We start from the raw sequence: 18,291 nt of genomic DNA, 5'->3' as shown, positions 1-18,291 counted from the left end.
ATTACTGTCTTTCTGATTGATGTTACCACCAGCATTTTTCATATTACCTTTCACATAGTGACTAGAATGAGGAATTTGACATTTTGGTGGTGCTGTGGCCAGGGACTCATAAATGCCTGTATCCTCTCCTGTCTATCCCTCTGGCCACTATTGGGATCCCCAAAGAACCTTTATACTAGGAAACACTAGCAGAATGGGAATCATAGTACCATTTTATTGATACTACACAAAGGTAAAAAAAAGCCATCTTTTCCAAAATCTCTGCTATAATTGGCAAGTGTTTGTGTGTGTGTGTGTTTTGCATATAAGAGAGAGAGAGAGAGAAGGCCAAAAGATGGGTCATAAGTTTCCTTTAAGACCCAGCCACATAGAATCAAGAAGAGAATTAAACTATCCATAGAGATCCAGAAACAGAAAGAAAGATGAGTCTCAAAGTGAGCCTTGGTTCAGTTTATTGAATCTGCCTAATGTTGTTAAAGAAATGCAAGAATTAGGGGAAAGCGGTATGGGTATGGGTGTTAGCCTTTCAGTTTATAATGGTGACCTAGACCTCCAGTAAGCTATGATCCTATTACTGTCTTATTTACCTGCTTGGTCAGAGCAGAGTAGCCTCTCCTTCCCTGGGAAGATGCTAAGAATGAGGTGGGAAGAGTCAGAAAGCTTTCTAGCTTCAGGAGTAGCAGATATTTTCAAGTGCCAATGTACTTTGGAAATTAATGTTTTTTAAATCCCATTTGTAGGTTTGATGAGAAGAAGTCTTCTTTTTCCCCTTATAAATCATGGTGACTAATAGAATATAGGTATCTTTTCATATTTTAATATAAAATGCATTTGGTTCATCTGTTATTTCTTTGTTATGAGTGGAGACTTGGATTACGAATGTATACTGTTTTGTTGGCTTTTGCATAAGTAAAGAAAATGAATGAAATGTAATGGTAGAGAAAATAAAATGTGGTTATGCTAGTCATATATTTTTGGGAGGACCATAGAAGATTTCCTCACTCTGCCCTACTTTGTAGCAATTTGAAGTTGGATCCTGTTTGTTTGTCCTTTGGTTTCCTACTTATAGAATCATTATTTAGAGTAATAATAAATTAGTAAAATGCAAAGAAAGTGTCAAAAAAAAACCAAACAAAAAACCAACTCTTCTTATGAAGCAGGTACCCGTCAATTACCTCAACACTTTTTTTTAGTTCTACTGAATCCTTGTTTCCCTAATTTTGAATATTATTGGTATTCATCTCTTCTTTTTTATTTGTTTTGAGCAAGAGAATAATTTGCTTACCAGAAGCAGGAAGGTGGAATAGAATTATACAAGGTTTCAAAATTCTGATATGAGGAAAATTTTTTTAAAAGTGGAATCCACTTACATAGATATCATGTCTGATTAACAAGGGAATTTTTTTCTTACATACTGTATCAATTCATAGTAATACTTTAATTCTTTGAAATTTTAAATTAAAGTGTAGTTCTAATGTATTTTTGTGTTTTCTCTGATAGGCACACCTATTAACAAACGACCTGTACTTGGATATCGAAATTTGAATCTCTTTAAATTATTCAGGCTTGTACACAAACTTGGAGGATTTGATAATGTAAGTATTTCAATTGAAAGTGAAATATTTTTCATCAACATGATCTCTTACATACCTGCTAGGTCTAAAATTACTGTCTATTAATATAAGGAAAAACGTGGAAAATGCAGGTTTGAAACAACTATCCTTCCTCAGACAAAATTTAACTTTAACTAGTTAAATTAACTTTAAAAAAAAATTTGAAACACGTTTTCTGATTTACTGTTTGTCAAAATGTCATAAACGGCCTGTTTATATCTGAGTCATAATTTAACCATCTTGATGGAAAATCTTTCTTTCACAAAACTATAATCTTCTTCAGGGTAAGGATCTGTTCTAGTTTGCTGGCTGCAGGAATGCAATATACCAGAAACGGAATGGCTTTTAAAAAAGGGGAATTTAGTAAGTTGCTAGTTTACAGTTCTAAGGCCAAGAAAACATTCCAGTTAAAACAGGTCTATAGAAATGTCCAATCGAAGGCATCCAGGGCAAGCTACCTTGGTTCAAGAAGGCCGGTGAAGTTCAGGTTTCTTTCTCAAGTGGAAAGGCACATGGTGAGCACAGTCAGAGTTTCTCTCTCATCTGGAAGGGCACATGGTGAATCATCTGCTACCTTCTTCTTGTGGCTTCCTGTTTCATGAAACTGCCCGGGAGGCATTTTCCTTCTTCGTCTTCAAAGGTTGCTGGCTGGTGGACTCTGCTTCTTGTGACTATGTCATTTCTCTGCAATTTCTCATATTCTCCAAAATATTTCCTGTTTTATAGGATTCCAATAAACTAATCAAGACCCACCCAAATGGGTGGAGACATATCTCTACCTAATCCAGCTTAATAACCACTCTTGATTGAGTTACATCTCCAGGGAGATGCTCTAATTACAGTTTCAAACATACAATACTGTATAGGGATTAGAAGAAATGGCTGCCTTTACGAAATGGGATTAGAATTAAAACATGGCTTTTCTAGGCTAGGGTACATACGTCATTTCAAACCAACACAGGATCTATCCTAACATTCTTTATATCCATAATCCCTTTGATAGTGTCTGGTTTATATATATTAAGCATGCAGAAAATGTTTGTTGAATTAATCTGAAGAAATTATTTGAAGATTGCCATACTGTATAGTACTCATCTAATTAAGGTATTCTGTAGAATTAAATGCTTACTAAGTACCAAATTCATCTGAAAGGGAAAGAGACCCAGAATAGCTAAAAGCGTCCTAAAAAAGAACTAAGTGGGAGGATTAACACTTCCTGATTTTAGAACTTATTATGAAGCCACAGTGGTCAAACAGCATGGTACTGGCACAAAAGAGTATTGACCAATGGATTCAAATTGAGAGTGCAGAAATAGTCCACCAAATCTATGGTCAACTGATTTTTGACAAGGCCCCCAAATCCACGAAACTAGGACAAAATAGTGTTTTGAATAAATGGGCATGGGAGAACTGGCGATCACTAACCAAAAGAATGAAAGTTGCCCCTTACCTCACACCCTGTGCAAAAATTAACTCAAAGTGGGTCAAACCTAAATAAAAGAACTAGCACCATAAAGCTCCTAGAAGAAAATGTAGGGAAGCATCTTCGCAACCCAGTAATAGGAGGTGGCTTCCTATACTTTACACCCAAAGCACAAGCAACAAAAGAAAAAATAGATAAATGGAAGCTCCTCAAAATCAGATGCTTCTGCACCTCAAAAGACTTTGTCAGAAGGTGAAGAGACAGCCAACTCAATGGAAGAAAATATTTGGAAATCGCACATTGGTCAAAAGTTTGGTATCCTGTATACATAAAGAAATCATACAACTCAACAAAAGAACAAGCAACCCAATTATAAAATGGGCTAAAGATATGAATAGGCATTTTTCTGAAGAGCAAATACAGATGGCTCAAAAGCACATGAAAAGATGCTCATTTTCATTGGCTACAGGGGGAAATGCTTATCAAGACTACAATGAGATGCCACCTCACACCTATAAGAATGGTTGCCATTAAACAACAGGAAACTACAAATGTTGGAGAGGATGTGGAGAAACTGGGACACTTATACACTGCTGGTGGGAACGTATAATGGTACATCTGCTATGGAAGACAGTTTGGCAGTTTCTTAGGAAACTAAAGATCAAGTTACCCTATGACCCAGCAATAACATTACTCAGGATATAGCCAGAAGAGTTGAAAGCAGGGACGCAAACAGATATTTGCACACTGATGTTCATAGCAGCATTATTTGCAGTCTCCAAAAGCTGGAAACAATCCACGTGCCCATCAGCAGTTGCTTAGCAAAATGTGGTGTATACATATGATGGAATACAATAAAGCAGTAAGACGAAATGATGTCCTAAAGCACATGACAAGATGGATGAGCCTTGAGAACATAATGCTGAGTGAAATAAGCCAGACACAAAAGGATAGATCCTGTATGACTTCATTCTTTTGACCATGGTAAAGGTAAAATCGGAGGCTTATAATACAGAATATAGGGGACTTAGAGATATGCAGCCCAAATACCCCTTAAGAGTGGTATAGAAAGATCAAAGGTGATGGTGGAGTTATACAGAGAAGGTAGGGTTTAGCAAACGAGTATGATTGCTGAATCATTAAATTGATATTTCTTTTGGTCTCTTTACCTCTAGAGAAGCTAGAAGTAAAAACCTAAAATTGTGGAATTATAACCCATACGAAACTTTGAAATCTGTTCTACAACCAATTGTTGTACCGTTCATTGAAATTTGTTGCTTTTTTGTATATATGTTATTTTTCACACATATGCACACCAAGAAAATGTTGATTGTGATGATAAAAAAATATTTATTCCTTCTTTAGTCTCCAATGTTGTGGAGCAGCTAGAGGGAAAAATCTGAGATGATGATATGGTAGGCCATGACAGACTCTGGAATCTGTCCTGTAACTACTTGCTAAAGAGAACTTTGAAAACTATTGTTTTTTTTTCTTTCTTTGCTTTGTATACATTATACAGTAAAAAAGTTTTGAAAAAAATAACAAAGTCTGTAGAACTGCTTTGATTAGCTTGTAAATTTTATTGCAAATAAATCCTTAAAAATTTTTTGTCTGTGGCTTCAACACAAAATTTAACTTAGGAAATTGATACTTTCTTACTATAGTAGAGTTTATTTAAAAGTTAAATGACCTATTATTTGAATACTTGTAGTTTTCTGAGATTTGTTAGAGTATGAAAACTTACATTTAAAACATTGTAAACCAAAGTTTAAATTTCTAATTTATCGTCTGATCTTTTTTCATTCTTTTAATACTAGAATGAATAATATAAAGATTTTTATTTACTGCATTTATCAAATTTTTATTATATTCCCATCTTTTAATTTGAAAGTTTTCATTTCAATTTCTTTATTAGATTGAAAGTGGAGCTGTTTGGAAACAAGTCTACCAAGATCTTGGAATCCCTGTCTTAAATTCAGCTGCGGGTTACAATGTTAAATGTGCTTATAAAAAGTAAGTTCATGTACATACACAACAATTTTAAATAATTTACACAGAAAGCAGGATGGAATTTACCATATAACTGAAGCTAATTATTTCTTCTGAGAAGAAATCAGAAAATTTTACTCAAGTATCACTTCTAATACATATTCCATGCATACTAGATCTTTGTGGTATTCGCTGAATAAAAATTTTTGTAGCCAGTAAATTTGGAAAGTACTGCATAGTCGTTAAAAAGCCACAGTTTTAATGTCAAACCCAGATTTGAGTCCTAGTTCTCTCATTTATTAGCTGATTTTATTCTTGAGCCATTTCTTTGTCCTTCTAAGCCTTAATTTCATCATTTGTAAAATGGGATAATACTACTTGCTTAATACTGTAATGATTAAATGAGATTTTACTCAGAAGAGGCTCAGTGCCTTGTACATAAGTACTCAGCAAATGGTTGATATTGTTACTAATACATCTAATAGCTACTTGTTATTACTATTATTATATTTAAGATTATGATTTCTCATGCTTAGCATAGTTTATTGAAAGAATTTTTTTTCTTTGAAGAATTGTTTATTTGGGTTAAAAAGATTGACAGAAGGGTGCATGGGTGATTCAGTGATAGAATGCTCACCTTCCATGCAAGAGATCCGGGTTTGATTTCCAAACCATGCTCACTCCCCAACCCCAGAAAAAAAAGATTGGAAGAGAGAATGAACTGGAATTAATTAGAACATTAATGTGGTTCAATATCTGACAATTTTACAGAAAAAAAGAATGAAAACACATTTCCTAAGAAAACTAAAGTAGGATTTTGAGATGTTTTCACTAATTGTACTTTTCATGTTTTCAGGTACTTGTATGGTTTTGAGGAGTACTGTAGGTCAGCCAATATTGAATTTCAGATGGCATTGCCAGAGAAGGTTGTTAACAAGTCGTGTAAGGAGTTTGAAAATGTAAAAGAAATAAAAGTTAAGGAAGAGAATGAACCAGAGAGCAAAGAAATGAAGATCGAAGAGGAGGGGAATATAATAGCAAAAGAAGAAAAGCCGATTGAGGATGATATTGAAAGAAAAGAAAATATCAGACCTTCTCTGGTAAATCAGATGTTAATTGTCCTTTGTTGATTTTGGTACATTTTCTACATCCTCTATAACATTTCCAAAGTTAATTTATTGTATAATATTGTACTTTATAGTTAATTTCTTTTCTTCATTGTGTTATTTCTATATAATTTTGAGTGTAATGACTATTCAAAAGTCTGCTACTTTTGCCTAGTGTTTTAAGAATGGCAAGAGAGTTTCTTAAAAGAAACTAATAATTATCTCAGTAATGGACTTGGTTGATGCCTCTTGTTATAACAACTAGATCATGGACCTAGGCTGGAAATATTTACTTTTGTTGGTTTAGTTCCTCTGATCTTTTTCTAGGGAAGTAAAAAGAATTTATTAGACTCTATACCTACACAGTCTGATCAGGAAAAAGAACTTACCATGAAAAAAACAGAAGAAAATGAAATTCTGCAAGATAAAGATGTTGAGACAACTAGGGTAGATGAATCCCTCAGCATAAAGGTAGAAGCTGAAGAAGAAAAAGCAAAATCTGGGTAAGAAATTTGTTTTTGGTTAAGATGCATTTTGACTGGATTAATTCTTATTTGTTCTTTGTAAGTCTGTATATATGAATATAAATTTGATTAACAAAACAGAATAATTGAGTGATTTGCATTCATTAGGTAAATTACATCTCCCTCCTTCAGAGACCCTACTAATGCAAATTTGTGAAAAATGATCATATTTTTGATCCATTCTTCTTGCTCTCATCATGGAAATATCTAACATTTTTAGCTAGGTGAAAATACTTCTTACTGTGTTAATCTTTACTGAATGATTTGGTAATATAAATTTGAGAAGATGGCCTTCACTGTTTTGTGGGTGGTATGTTCAGGCTGTAGATTATGAAAATTGTATTTATTTCTTATGCAAAAATTAAGAACAGAAAAATACTAAAGCATTTAAAAAGACCAAAATTGTTATATTTTGTTTTTTGGTAACCGTGACATTTACTTGTTTGGGCCACTTGGGAATGATGAATTATTTAACATTGTAATCTAAACAATGCCAATAGACCTCTGGATTTTATAGGTAATTTTTGTTGTTTAATCTTGTTTCTGAAGTTTTAAAATCATTAATATCTTGATTTGTTAATGTTCTATTTGAATATGCCAACTACGTTTTCCTGATCATTGTAGTATTTTTCTGAAATTTTGGTCATAGTATGCGGACAAACCTAGAAGAAGAGAAAAGACTGGGTTTAGATGAATATAGTAAAAAGTGTTTGTTTAATATATGTTGTTATATTTCTGTGTGTACAAATGTGTATTTGAAGTACTGCTTACTACTAATGAAGACTATTTCAACTCTTATGAAACATAATAAGGGTTCAGCTTTTTCCCTAAAATTTCTTGGTTATTTTATTTTTTTCCTGAAATTTTGGCCATAGCACACAGATAAATGTGGGGAAAAAATTGGGTTCAGAGAATTATAGTAAAAGGTGTTTGTTTATTATACTTTGTTACACTTTTGTGTATAAATGTATATTTGAAATACTCCTTGCTGATCCTAGAGACTGTTTCACTACTTAGAAACTTTTAATAAGATACAGCTTTTTGTTTAAAAACCTGATTTTTAAATCTACAGATGTTTCTGAAGAATTTACTATGTGCAAGCACTTTAATAAGCCTATGTATTTTTTTGTTCCTAAAATTTATCTTAATTTTTAAAGTTGGTATATCAGTTTATTTTATTGTATAAATTATGTTTTGTAGATTTATTAATCACTTTAATTCCTTAACTGTATGGCTTATATTTACTGAAGCTATTTATAAATATATTCATACTGCAAAGTGAAATTTTTCTGGTGTGATTGCCCTAGTTTGCTAGATGTTCGTAAGATGCATTACATGTTGGAAATATCTGAAGTTAATTTTTTTATCTAAATTCAATAGAAATTTTTATAATTATAAAGAATTAATATATTTATTAATTTCCTAGTTTCCTAGTTTATAAATGTTTTCTGATTAATTGGCTGTTGCCAAGAAATTTTAGTAGAGAATAAATAATAGCTTTTTTTTTAATGCGTTTCATTGAGAGGAATGTGAGTTCAAACTGGGAAAACTTGGTATTTCTTTGTGAATTCAAAGAAACATTTGATACATTGGGTTTTCCAAAATGTGGTTCTCTAACCTAAATCTGTGTGTGTGTGTGTGTGTGTGTGTGTGTGTGTATGCAATATGCATCAATCTAATTTTTTAAATTAATGTGTTTGCATTCGACACTGGAATGCTATCTTTTGTGGCATTCTGGGTTTCATCTGGTTTAATGCGTTAACCTTAGAGTCTGCCAGTAAATTGAGTCCAGAGAGTATTTTCTTTGGTGAGTTGCCAGTAACTATATTGTTTGCTTATTTATACTTCATTGTGTTATTTAAATGAATTTTATTGGGTTCATGGTCTTAGGTTGATGTGAAATGCTAGCTTTACTTTTTAATTTTTGATTACTTTGTTTTATTAATAAAAAGCATTAGGTTTCCATTCCAGATTAAAAATTTTGCCCTGACTACTGCTTAAAGTATAATTGTGCTTGTTATTATTGGCATTTATCATTTGTGCTCAGTGTGTAACGTTCCATAAGACACAGTTTAGAATTTTCTTTTTAATTTTCATTTAAAAATGTTTAGACTTTTTATTCTATATCTCTTCTTACATGGTGGTTCTGAAATGTATAAACAAAGGTCCATGATAAATCTCTTATTTTGGCCTCTAGAATATACTTCCTCTCTTCCAAGGATATAATCTATTTAAAAATTATTATAATAGTTTTATCATCCATAGCACCATTTCTGTTAATTTCTTAAATATTTTAGCTTTACTAGTAATTATCCACTGTAGACGTATTAATGTATTTTCAGTAACACAGTTTGTGTTTTTGTTTATCTCAAATTGCAAGTGACTTCATTTGGGTTTTAAATTTTAAATAAAGCTTTATTAACTGTGAGTCTTTAAAATAGGGATATTTCTTGAGATCTTTGTAGTCTTTGTGCTGTATTTAAGACAAAATTGACACATTTTGTACCTTTGTGTGTACTCAGACTTAATTTCACAAGTCTTTTAGGCTTTATATGGAAGCCCACTGACTACAGAAAGAGGACGGAGAGTAAAAGGCATTATAGTGCTGCCTGTAGCACTATTTGTAGATTATTTTTGTTGCCTTTATAGTTACCAAATTAGGACTGAGTAAGTATGTAATTACTTAAAAGGCTACATAAGAATATAGAACATAATTTATCAGTGATAGAAGGATTTTTATATAAATATTTTATCCATTGTTTTAAAAATTATTTAACTATCTTCTGGCTTCTATTTTGTGATATTAATTCATTTGTTTGCTGAAAAGTGATTAATTCTTTTTTGAAACGTAACTGTTATAGTTAGCATAGACATTCACTGAAGCGCATAAAAACATTAAATATACTCTGAATTTCATCTTGAAGTTTAGTATTTATAAATCCTACTGCTTAGAAAGATTTATAATTTAAGGTTTTCGCCAACTCATTTAATGCAAATTTGAGACTAAAAAGAATATGAATGTTCAGTTTTAGAAAGTACATGGTATTGAAAAGATTCCAAATGATTATAATGCTGCTTCTGGAATGGTTGGATATTTAGTTTCATATATTTGGAATTGCTCTTTCATATACTCATTTTTTTTTTGGAACATGAAAGTTTAGAGCATTTTTGGAAGAAAACATTTAGTAAATATGTGGTAAATAGAACAGAAATTGAGGTGAAGTTTAGAAGGATTGAAAGGAAAGAAAGTTGCTATGATATTGATGATGATGTTAGGAGAGTATTCCTGTGAAAGTATAACATTTAAAAATTTGGGGCACCTTTGAAAGTTATGAAGTCTGACATCTGCTAGGAAGAAAAGCTTGTTTTTAAACATTCTGAGCCTGGAAATATTTTTATGAAAAGCAGTTATTAGTTAGGGTATGACTGTAAGTATAATTTTTTTGTCAACTGAGATTTCAAATACTTTTATAGTGAACATGAGAAAATTGTTACAGTTGACCTTACTAGTTTCTTGCTGTTCAGCACGACTTCTGGTCTTCCGGCTATTGGAAATTTTTTTCTCTTATGCACTTTTTTTGAATCTTCGTTTTCTCTAAATATGTCTTTCTGCAACCATGCTCATCTTATACAGTTTTAGTATGTAAAATAAAATTCAAAGAGAATTTCACACACATGGAACCTGCCGTTCCCTGGAACAATCACAGCAACGATATTTATCAGTATATGTGGTTTGGAACTGAAAAGCTTATGAGGTGTCTTTTATTAACTCTGCAATTTTTTAAACCTTTCAAGAGATGAAACGAATAAAGAGGAAGATGAAGATGATGAAGAAGCAGAAGAGGAGGAGGAGGAGGAGGAGGAGGAAGAGGATGAAGATGATGATGATGATGACAACAATGAGGAAGAGGAATTTGAATGCTATCCACCAGGCATGAAAGTTCAAGTGCGGTATGGACGAGGGAAAAATCAAAAAATGTATGAAGCTAGTATTAAAGATTCTGATGTCGAAGGTGGAGAGGTCCTATACTTGGTGCATTACTGCGGATGGAATGTGAGGTAACTTGAGTTTTAGCTAGTGATTATTATCTAAAAACGCTTCTGTTTTAAAAGCTAATTAATGAATTACAGACTTGCTAGTGTTCTAATTGAGGTTGTGGTACCATATAAAAAATAGGTAATTTTTAGCATGAAAATGTCTTGCTTAGTGACTTCCTTCTTACTGTTTTCAGTACTTAAAAGGCATTTTTATTAAAAGACAATAGTCTATACAATTTATATGTACTTTAACAGAGAAAGCATTATGATGAAATGATGGAAGAATTTTTTAATAAGGTAAAAGAGATTTGAGCTTCTTGATATCTACAGCCCAATTAATACGTTGCCTGCTCTCTTGCATTTTCGTTGCCACAATAACTCTTAGTAATTTTTTAAGTCATCATATTTCTTTAGTAGACAGGGCTATAATGGTTGAAATTTTAAAGAAGGCCTTATCTGTCCTTAACAGCTTTTGCATTACAACCTTGAACAGAAGTCTTAGAAGTTTATTTGTATCTTTGAAACAATCTAGTTGAAATATAAGCAAGTCTTCTTGATCAAAATGGAGTACACTTTCCAACTGCCACTAACGTAGGAAACTAAAAGTCAAGATCAAGGTTTGGTTTTAGGTTGAGTTCAGTGACAAAAGTTTTTCCCTTATATAAATTTTGCTTGGTTAATCCTGAGAAATTTTGCATTTCAGTTTTGTCCAGAATTGGTAAGCAGGTTTTGAGGAATATCAGTTATCTTTTAACAATAACTTAATTCATTTTGGGATAGTTGGTATTATATTTTAAATATAACCTAATATAACCTATGATAGAGTTGTAACCCTTGAAAATGATTACATACAAGTTTTTTAAGGGATGATTTCATGGTACCTATTGTTTTCAGGTAGAAATACAGTTCTTATATTTTAGATTTAAACTATATTCTCTGGCTTAGGAAGTTCTTAAGAAAATATCTAAAATTCTGTTTCCTAAAAGTACATTTTTTGTTGTCCAGTTGCAGCATTAGGAAATTCTGGAGGTATGGTCAAATATAATTACCTTTTTTATTTTGAGAAAAGTACAATTCTGATCCATTATGATGCTTGGAAAAAAAATAGCAGCCTAACTCCTAAGAAAATATGCAGAAAGCGTACAGGCCTTGAAAGTTCAAGTGCGGTATGGACGAGGGAAAAATGAAAAAATGTATGAAGCTAGTAATAAAAATTCTGGTGTTGAAGGTGGAGAGGTCAGTTTTAGTATTTAAAATAAAATATAAAAATACAGTTTTACTATTTAAAATAAAATTGAAAGATAATTTCACATCCTTGGGACCTGCCATTCCCTGAAATGATATCACAGTGATGATTGTTTGGAATCCATTCTTTATTATTTCTAATTAAGAAGTTTGCAAAGTTCTTGGTTTTAAAAATATCTACTGTCAGTGAGTGCTTAGATATAATAGTTGTCATTCAACATAAACTTTTCAAGACAGCACTTTTTTTTTTTTAACACTTGTGTAATTTATCCTTTTGACTATTGGTTCTTATGCTGCCTCTGTGGTACATAATTTTCTTACCTGAAGGGTGGGCTATTAATGATTATGTTCTAAAGACAATACTTGAGATTTCAGATATAACTGTTAAAGAATAGTTTGCCCAGTCTTTGCTGTTTAGTTATTTTCACTTTACTAAATGATCTAACAAATATAAATGTGGGAGTCCCTCTTGCTATGATGTAAATGTAAATGCAGAATATGTTTATTTAAACTTTGGAAGAAAAAAATTCATAATTACTAAGCTGTGCCCTCAAGATAGGTAAGAGCCACATCACCTTTTATCTCTCCTTTTGGTTCTTCTCTCCTAGTTATTTTTCTGGCTTAATCTAAAGAGGCAGTTTTCCTAGTGGTCTTTTTAAAAATACTCTAAATTGGGCGGGCCGCGGTGGCTCAGCGGGCAAAGTGCTTGCCTGCTATGCCAGAGGACCTCGGTTCGATTCCCGGCCCCAACCCATGTAACAAAAACGGAGAAACAGAATACAATAAAACAAGAAAATGTTTAAAAATGTTTCCCTTTCTTCCTTCCTTCCTTCCTTCTCTCTGTCTTTCCTTTAAAAAAAAAAAAAAAAAAAAAAAAAAAAAAATACTCTAAATTATTTTGTGAAGACTCGATAGAGTTTAGGGGTTCTCCACCTTTAACTATGATCAGGGCTTGACTGTTTTTTATTGATTGGTTCATTTAACAGAAGAGGTTGATTAGGTGTAAAAATTGAGACTTTGATAAAATTATTTTGCAATTAAGGTGCAGCTTTTTATTAAGAAAAGATTGACTAAAGAAAGATTAATCTTAAGAGCAGTTGAGTGTTAGAGGATAAAAAGAATGACTTGTATTTTAGTTTTGAAATTGATAGGGTTGGAGTAGAATAAGGAAGATTTTAAATTGAGGTGTTCAGGCTTTTAATAATATAGGAAGGAAAGTGAGACCTGGTTTAACTAGACATGCTTGTGTTACTAAGAAAGATGCCATCTATTTCTCACAACTCAAGCACTTGTGTGGTATGAATTTTCAGAAGAAGAAAATATGTCGTCCTGATGAAGACCTATAGGGTGGGTCTCTAGGCAGTCCATCATCATAGAGGAAGCAACTGTACTTCAGTAGATTAGGCAGTTTTCTCCCAGCCAGCATAACAAATAATATTCTTATTTCTCTCTGCAATAATATCCAGGGTTTGTCTTGTTGATGAATAAGCAATAATTATGATCTTTGCCGCTCCTTTGTATCTTTAGCTAATCTCATGAGGACTGCAGCACCTCTTCATCAGCTCTGTGGCTATTTTCCTATTATTTTGGAGGTCTTCAATTTGATCTCTAAATTTACATTTAAGAGATGTGAAATTAGAAATGAATATTTATGTATCTGAAACATCATTTTCCAGAAAACAGATACTTTTTGAAGAAAGAAAAATATATTTTGCTTAAAATTTTATTTTTCTTCTTAATTTCTATATTTTTCCTTTTTTCTAAAATGTTGTCTAAATCTTTATATTAATGTAATTTTCATTTATACCCCTATTTTACAACTAAAATGTATTGATTTTTGTTACTTAAAGATAGTGTTTGGACTAGTTTGTTTTTTTACTACTGCAGTGAAAAACAAGGCATTATTTTACATGCTTATTCCAAATTTACTGTATATATATCTTCAGATATGGTTACTGTATTCATAGTATTCAACCTAGAAAATTGGGGCAATGCATAAAAATAAAAAGATCAGAACTAACATGGTAGTATATTTTCTTTTAGTCTTATAAAATTATAACTCCTAATCTTTTTTGAAGTCTTGCTCATACTTCAGTAAATTGTTATCAGTAGGCTCTCGGTGTTTTATATATGTACATATATTGTTCATATATATATTTATATATATTTTTTGTATGCTATATGGCAGGGTCACATTGCATTTTTCCACGGAGTATTCCATTGTTGCACCACCGTTTGTTGTTGAATTTTGGTTTTGTTTGTTTGTTTTTGGGAAAGTGCATGGAAGGTGAATCAAACCTGGGTCTCCCACATGGCAGGAGAGAATTCTACCCCTGAACTACCCTTGCACCCCTCTGTTAAATATTTTAAACTTCTCTAAATGATATTAATATTTTATAGAAGTTCTTGAAGTCTCATTAGCTAATTGATCCTTTTTGCTGTTCAGTTCATAAGTCATGTCATAAACATGGAATTGATTTTTGAAAGTAAGGTTATACACTGAAATCCACCTGCCATAAACTCTTTTGAGCATGTTGCATTTATCCTTGTTGAGTAGCAACTACAAATTTTTGGAACTATCTAGACTATTTGGCATAGGATTTAAAATATACCAGTATTTTATTATGCTATAATGATACTGATTATTTCTCTCCATTCATTTTCAACTTGGTTTTCCATAATCAAGGAGTTGGGAATTTGATTAGAGAATATTTTTTTCTATTGAGGATCACCAATTGTATTAAAGGGTTTCTTTAAGTGAAAGAAAAAGGGAAAAAAGACATCCTAAAATTTCAGCGATAAGGCTATTAAATATGTACAATGCTATTCCATAGTGGAAGTTAAGAGAATTTAAAATAAGATACCAGCTCAGCAGGCAGAGTTCTCGCCTGCCATGCCAGAGACCCGGTTTAATTCCCGGTGCCTACCCTTGCGAAAAAAAAAGATACCTTATACTTAAACCTTGTATTTGAAATAAAAATGTATTTATTTGTTATAGAAATCTTCTCCAAGTGAATTGAATCCTCTTGAGTAGGAATCAGGGAGACCAAAAACAAACAAAAAAAACAGTAGTAAAAGACTTCACAAACAAATTGGTTAAACCCCCACTGTTTACTAACATTCAACTTGTTTTTTTTCGAACTTTATTCCTTTATTTGGCAAATATATATTGAATATCTACTATGTTTCATTTACTATCTTTGGCACTAAGATTACAAAGAATGGTCCCTGCTATGTTCCAGATAAGGAAATTACCCCCAGCAGATTTTGTAATCCATTGATCATATTATCCCTATCCCCTTAATACCCTTAATCCTTTAAAAATCCTTGGTTAATTGTTAGAATCACTTCCTTTGACACTCATGCTTTTCTTTTGTTGTTCTGTTGCTTTGTGTAGTATTCAGGACAAAGCCATTGCAACCCTTATTAAATCTAACTCTCCTACTCCTTACCTATACCTGTGTAGCTATTCCTGGTTGAAGTAAATCAAGCAACCACATTGATTGTTCTTATTTTAAATTCATGACTGTGAACCTCAAGTAGGCCTTAATTTTATTTTGATTCATTCACTCTCCTATTTAGACTTTTTTGTACTATCTTTTAAATTTTTAAAAATTATTTTATTGGGAGAGTTCTATTCTATTTATTTATTTATTTGTTTGTTATTAGAGTAGTTTGAGTTTACTGTCTCTTATGTCCTCAAATCCCCAATATTTCTCCCCATCCTCATTCTCAGCTGCTGACCTTGCTTTTTTTCTACCTCATTGAGAAACTGAAGCAATGAGAAGAGAACTCCCACAAACTTCTCCTGTATCTACCTCTCTGCTCTTATCTGCAGCCATATTCTCTGCATTTCAGCTTTAGCCATAGATGAGAAATTCATGCTGCTATCTGAAATAAGCCAGACTTCTAAATGCCATCCTGTCTTGGCCAAAGCCAAGAATGGTCAAGCCATTCTGTCCTTTTTTCTTTCTTGTAAGTTTTTGCTGTTTTAGATCATCTCTTTCCACATGTAGAGCTGCTGTTATTTCTCCCATCTTAAAGAAAAACCTTTTCTGTTGTTTTATTTTTTTGGTATGTATTTAATTTCAGAGACAGAGCATTTCTAGGTGCTAAAATGGTGGCCATGGGAGTGAATAGCTGATAGAATATGGGTGAATGTTTACTTCATGAGTCAAAATTGTAGACTTAGAGTTAAGGAAGATCCTACCAACTGATTTCCCTCATCCTTTCTGAAGTTTTTTCCCTTTTATTGTCTATCCAAAATCTGAAGCAATGCAACCATGTAGCTCATGTTTTTTAAACAACTGTTCAGAAGTACTTTCCTAATGTCCTGATATGTGCCATGTCAAGTGTTCAGATATTTGGTTTAGCATGTAGGAGCACTATACCTTTGTAAAAAGAAAAATACTTAAAATGTATGAAGTTACCTGTGAAAATCTACCTCACCTTATTGTCCAGCATGGTTCATTGTTTAACAGAAGCTGCTTGATTGATCTGTTTTGCCAAGTATCCACTTCTCTGTCAGCTACTGTTTGAAAAATTGTATTAAACATATTGGAAATGTTGAATTCTGCAAGTTTCCAAATGATAAAATACTAAATAACAATGGCTTTAAATAGTTTGTTTTATTTTTTGGTAGGCTGTATGGCAGGGTCACATTTCATTATTTTTCTATGTGAGTATCCTGTTACTGCAGCACCATTTGTTGAATTTTTGTTTGTTGTATTTTGTTTGTGTTTTTGGGGAAGTGCGTGGACTGGGAATTGAACCATTCACATGGCAGGTGAAAATTCTACCACTGAATTATTCTTACACCCCCACTTTAAATAGTATTTTAAAAACATTTTCTTGACCTCACTTTCCCTTACTTTATTTGTTCCACTGTACAGCAATACTATTTGAAAAAGTTATCTGTATTTGCTTTCCAGTTTCTGTCCTCTCATTTTTGTTTAAACCCCCCACTCTGAGCAGGCATTTGCTTTCACCATCCCTTTAAAACTGTGATTATCAGAATCACCAATGACCCCCATGTAGCTGAAATCCATACTCATTTCTTTATTATTGTGTGTGTGTGTGTAGTGACATATATATAAACTAAAATTTCCCATTTTAACAATTTTTAAGTGGTATTAATTTCACCACTATCCATTAACAAAACTTTTTTTATCACCACCTGAGTTAGAAACTGTGTACCCATTAAGCAATAATTCCATGTGGTCCCCACTGTTCCCTCCATGCTCCCTATAATCTCTCATCTATTTTCTGTCTCTAAATTTGCTTATTCTAGATTATTTCGTGTAAGTGGAATCATACAGTTAGTCCTTACATCTGGCTTTTATTACTAAACATAATGTTTTTAAGATTTATCCATGTAACATATGTCAGGACTTAATTCTTTTTTAGTGCTGTATAATATTCCATTGCATGTGCCTACATTTTCTTTATCTATTCAACTGTTGTTGAGCATGGATTATTTCCACCTTTTTGCTGTTGTGACTAATGCTTCTGTGAACTTTGGTGTCCAGGATCTGTTTGAGTCCCTGTTTTTCAATTCTTTGGGATATATACCTAGAACAAGGTTGTTGAGTCATATGGGAATTTATGTTTAACTTTTTAATGAACCCACTCATTTTTTAACCTTTCATCTTTGCTACCTGCCTTATCAAAAGGATTTGACCCAGTTGATCACTACATCCATGATACATTTTACTTGGCTAGCTACTGTACCTGCACCTGTTTTTCTTGTTTATTTTGCATTTCTACCTTTCTCAGAAATAAAGAAATCATTCCTCAGTCATCCTAGCTTTTGTTCTTTTGACTCTACCTTCTTGTTTATCTTTGTTTTCCCCCTTCTAATTGTCACTTTCTTTTTTCCATTGATAACCATTTAACTTTTTTACTTTCTGTTGCTGTTTTTTCCTGAGTCACTTTTCTGATAATGAATTTTTCTTAATTAGGTTTTTAACTAGAAGGGATTTAACCCCTCTGGAATAAATCTACCAACTAAGACTATGGGTAAATGTTTTTCCCTTCATTCAGCCCACTCTCCCCACCCTTCCATTTTTCACACTTTCCACATCAAGGCCTTATTACTTTGTATTTTTAAACATGAAAAAAATTTACTGTATCATATTCATTCCAATAATATCATTACCACATCTAGTACAGTATCTGCCTGTCACGGAGTAAGTAATCAATGGATGTTAAACTTCCTGGCACTAAAATGAAGTGGTTCAGAAGTTAAAATCAAATAAAAACCTCTGGTTTTAAGTCATACTTACAGAATAATAGATTTCTAAGGAAATTGTTTGTGTTTATTTGCATAATATGAAAGTTAAAAGCCTTTAAAT

At 32.4% G+C, this 18,291-nt stretch overlaps 1 protein-coding gene across 12 annotated transcripts in view; it reads left to right on the top strand.

The window, feature by feature from the left end:
• ARID4B (AT-rich interaction domain 4B) overlaps positions 1-18,291 on the top strand; it is a 209,545-nt gene that overhangs the window by 160,134 nt on the left and 31,120 nt on the right. For 11 of the 12 annotated variants that reach the window (XM_077168373.1, XM_077168380.1, XM_077168378.1 and 8 more), the window contains 5 exons: positions 1,501-1,595; positions 4,952-5,049; positions 5,882-6,125; positions 6,459-6,634; positions 10,451-10,714. In XM_077168373.1, coding sequence (XP_077024488.1) covers positions 1,501-1,595; positions 4,952-5,049; positions 5,882-6,125; positions 6,459-6,634; positions 10,451-10,714 — 877 coding nt within the window. The remainder of the gene's footprint in view (positions 1-1,500; positions 1,596-4,951; positions 5,050-5,881; positions 6,126-6,458; positions 6,635-10,450; positions 10,715-18,291) is intronic. The other variant, XM_077168381.1, reaches the window with a different exon arrangement.

The sequence above is a fragment of the Tamandua tetradactyla genome, chromosome 7, assembly GCF_023851605.1.
Source record: "Tamandua tetradactyla isolate mTamTet1 chromosome 7, mTamTet1.pri, whole genome shotgun sequence".
Taxonomy (NCBI): Eukaryota; Metazoa; Chordata; class Mammalia; order Pilosa; family Myrmecophagidae; genus Tamandua; species Tamandua tetradactyla.
This window is presented reverse-complemented; position numbering and strand designations above follow the sequence as displayed.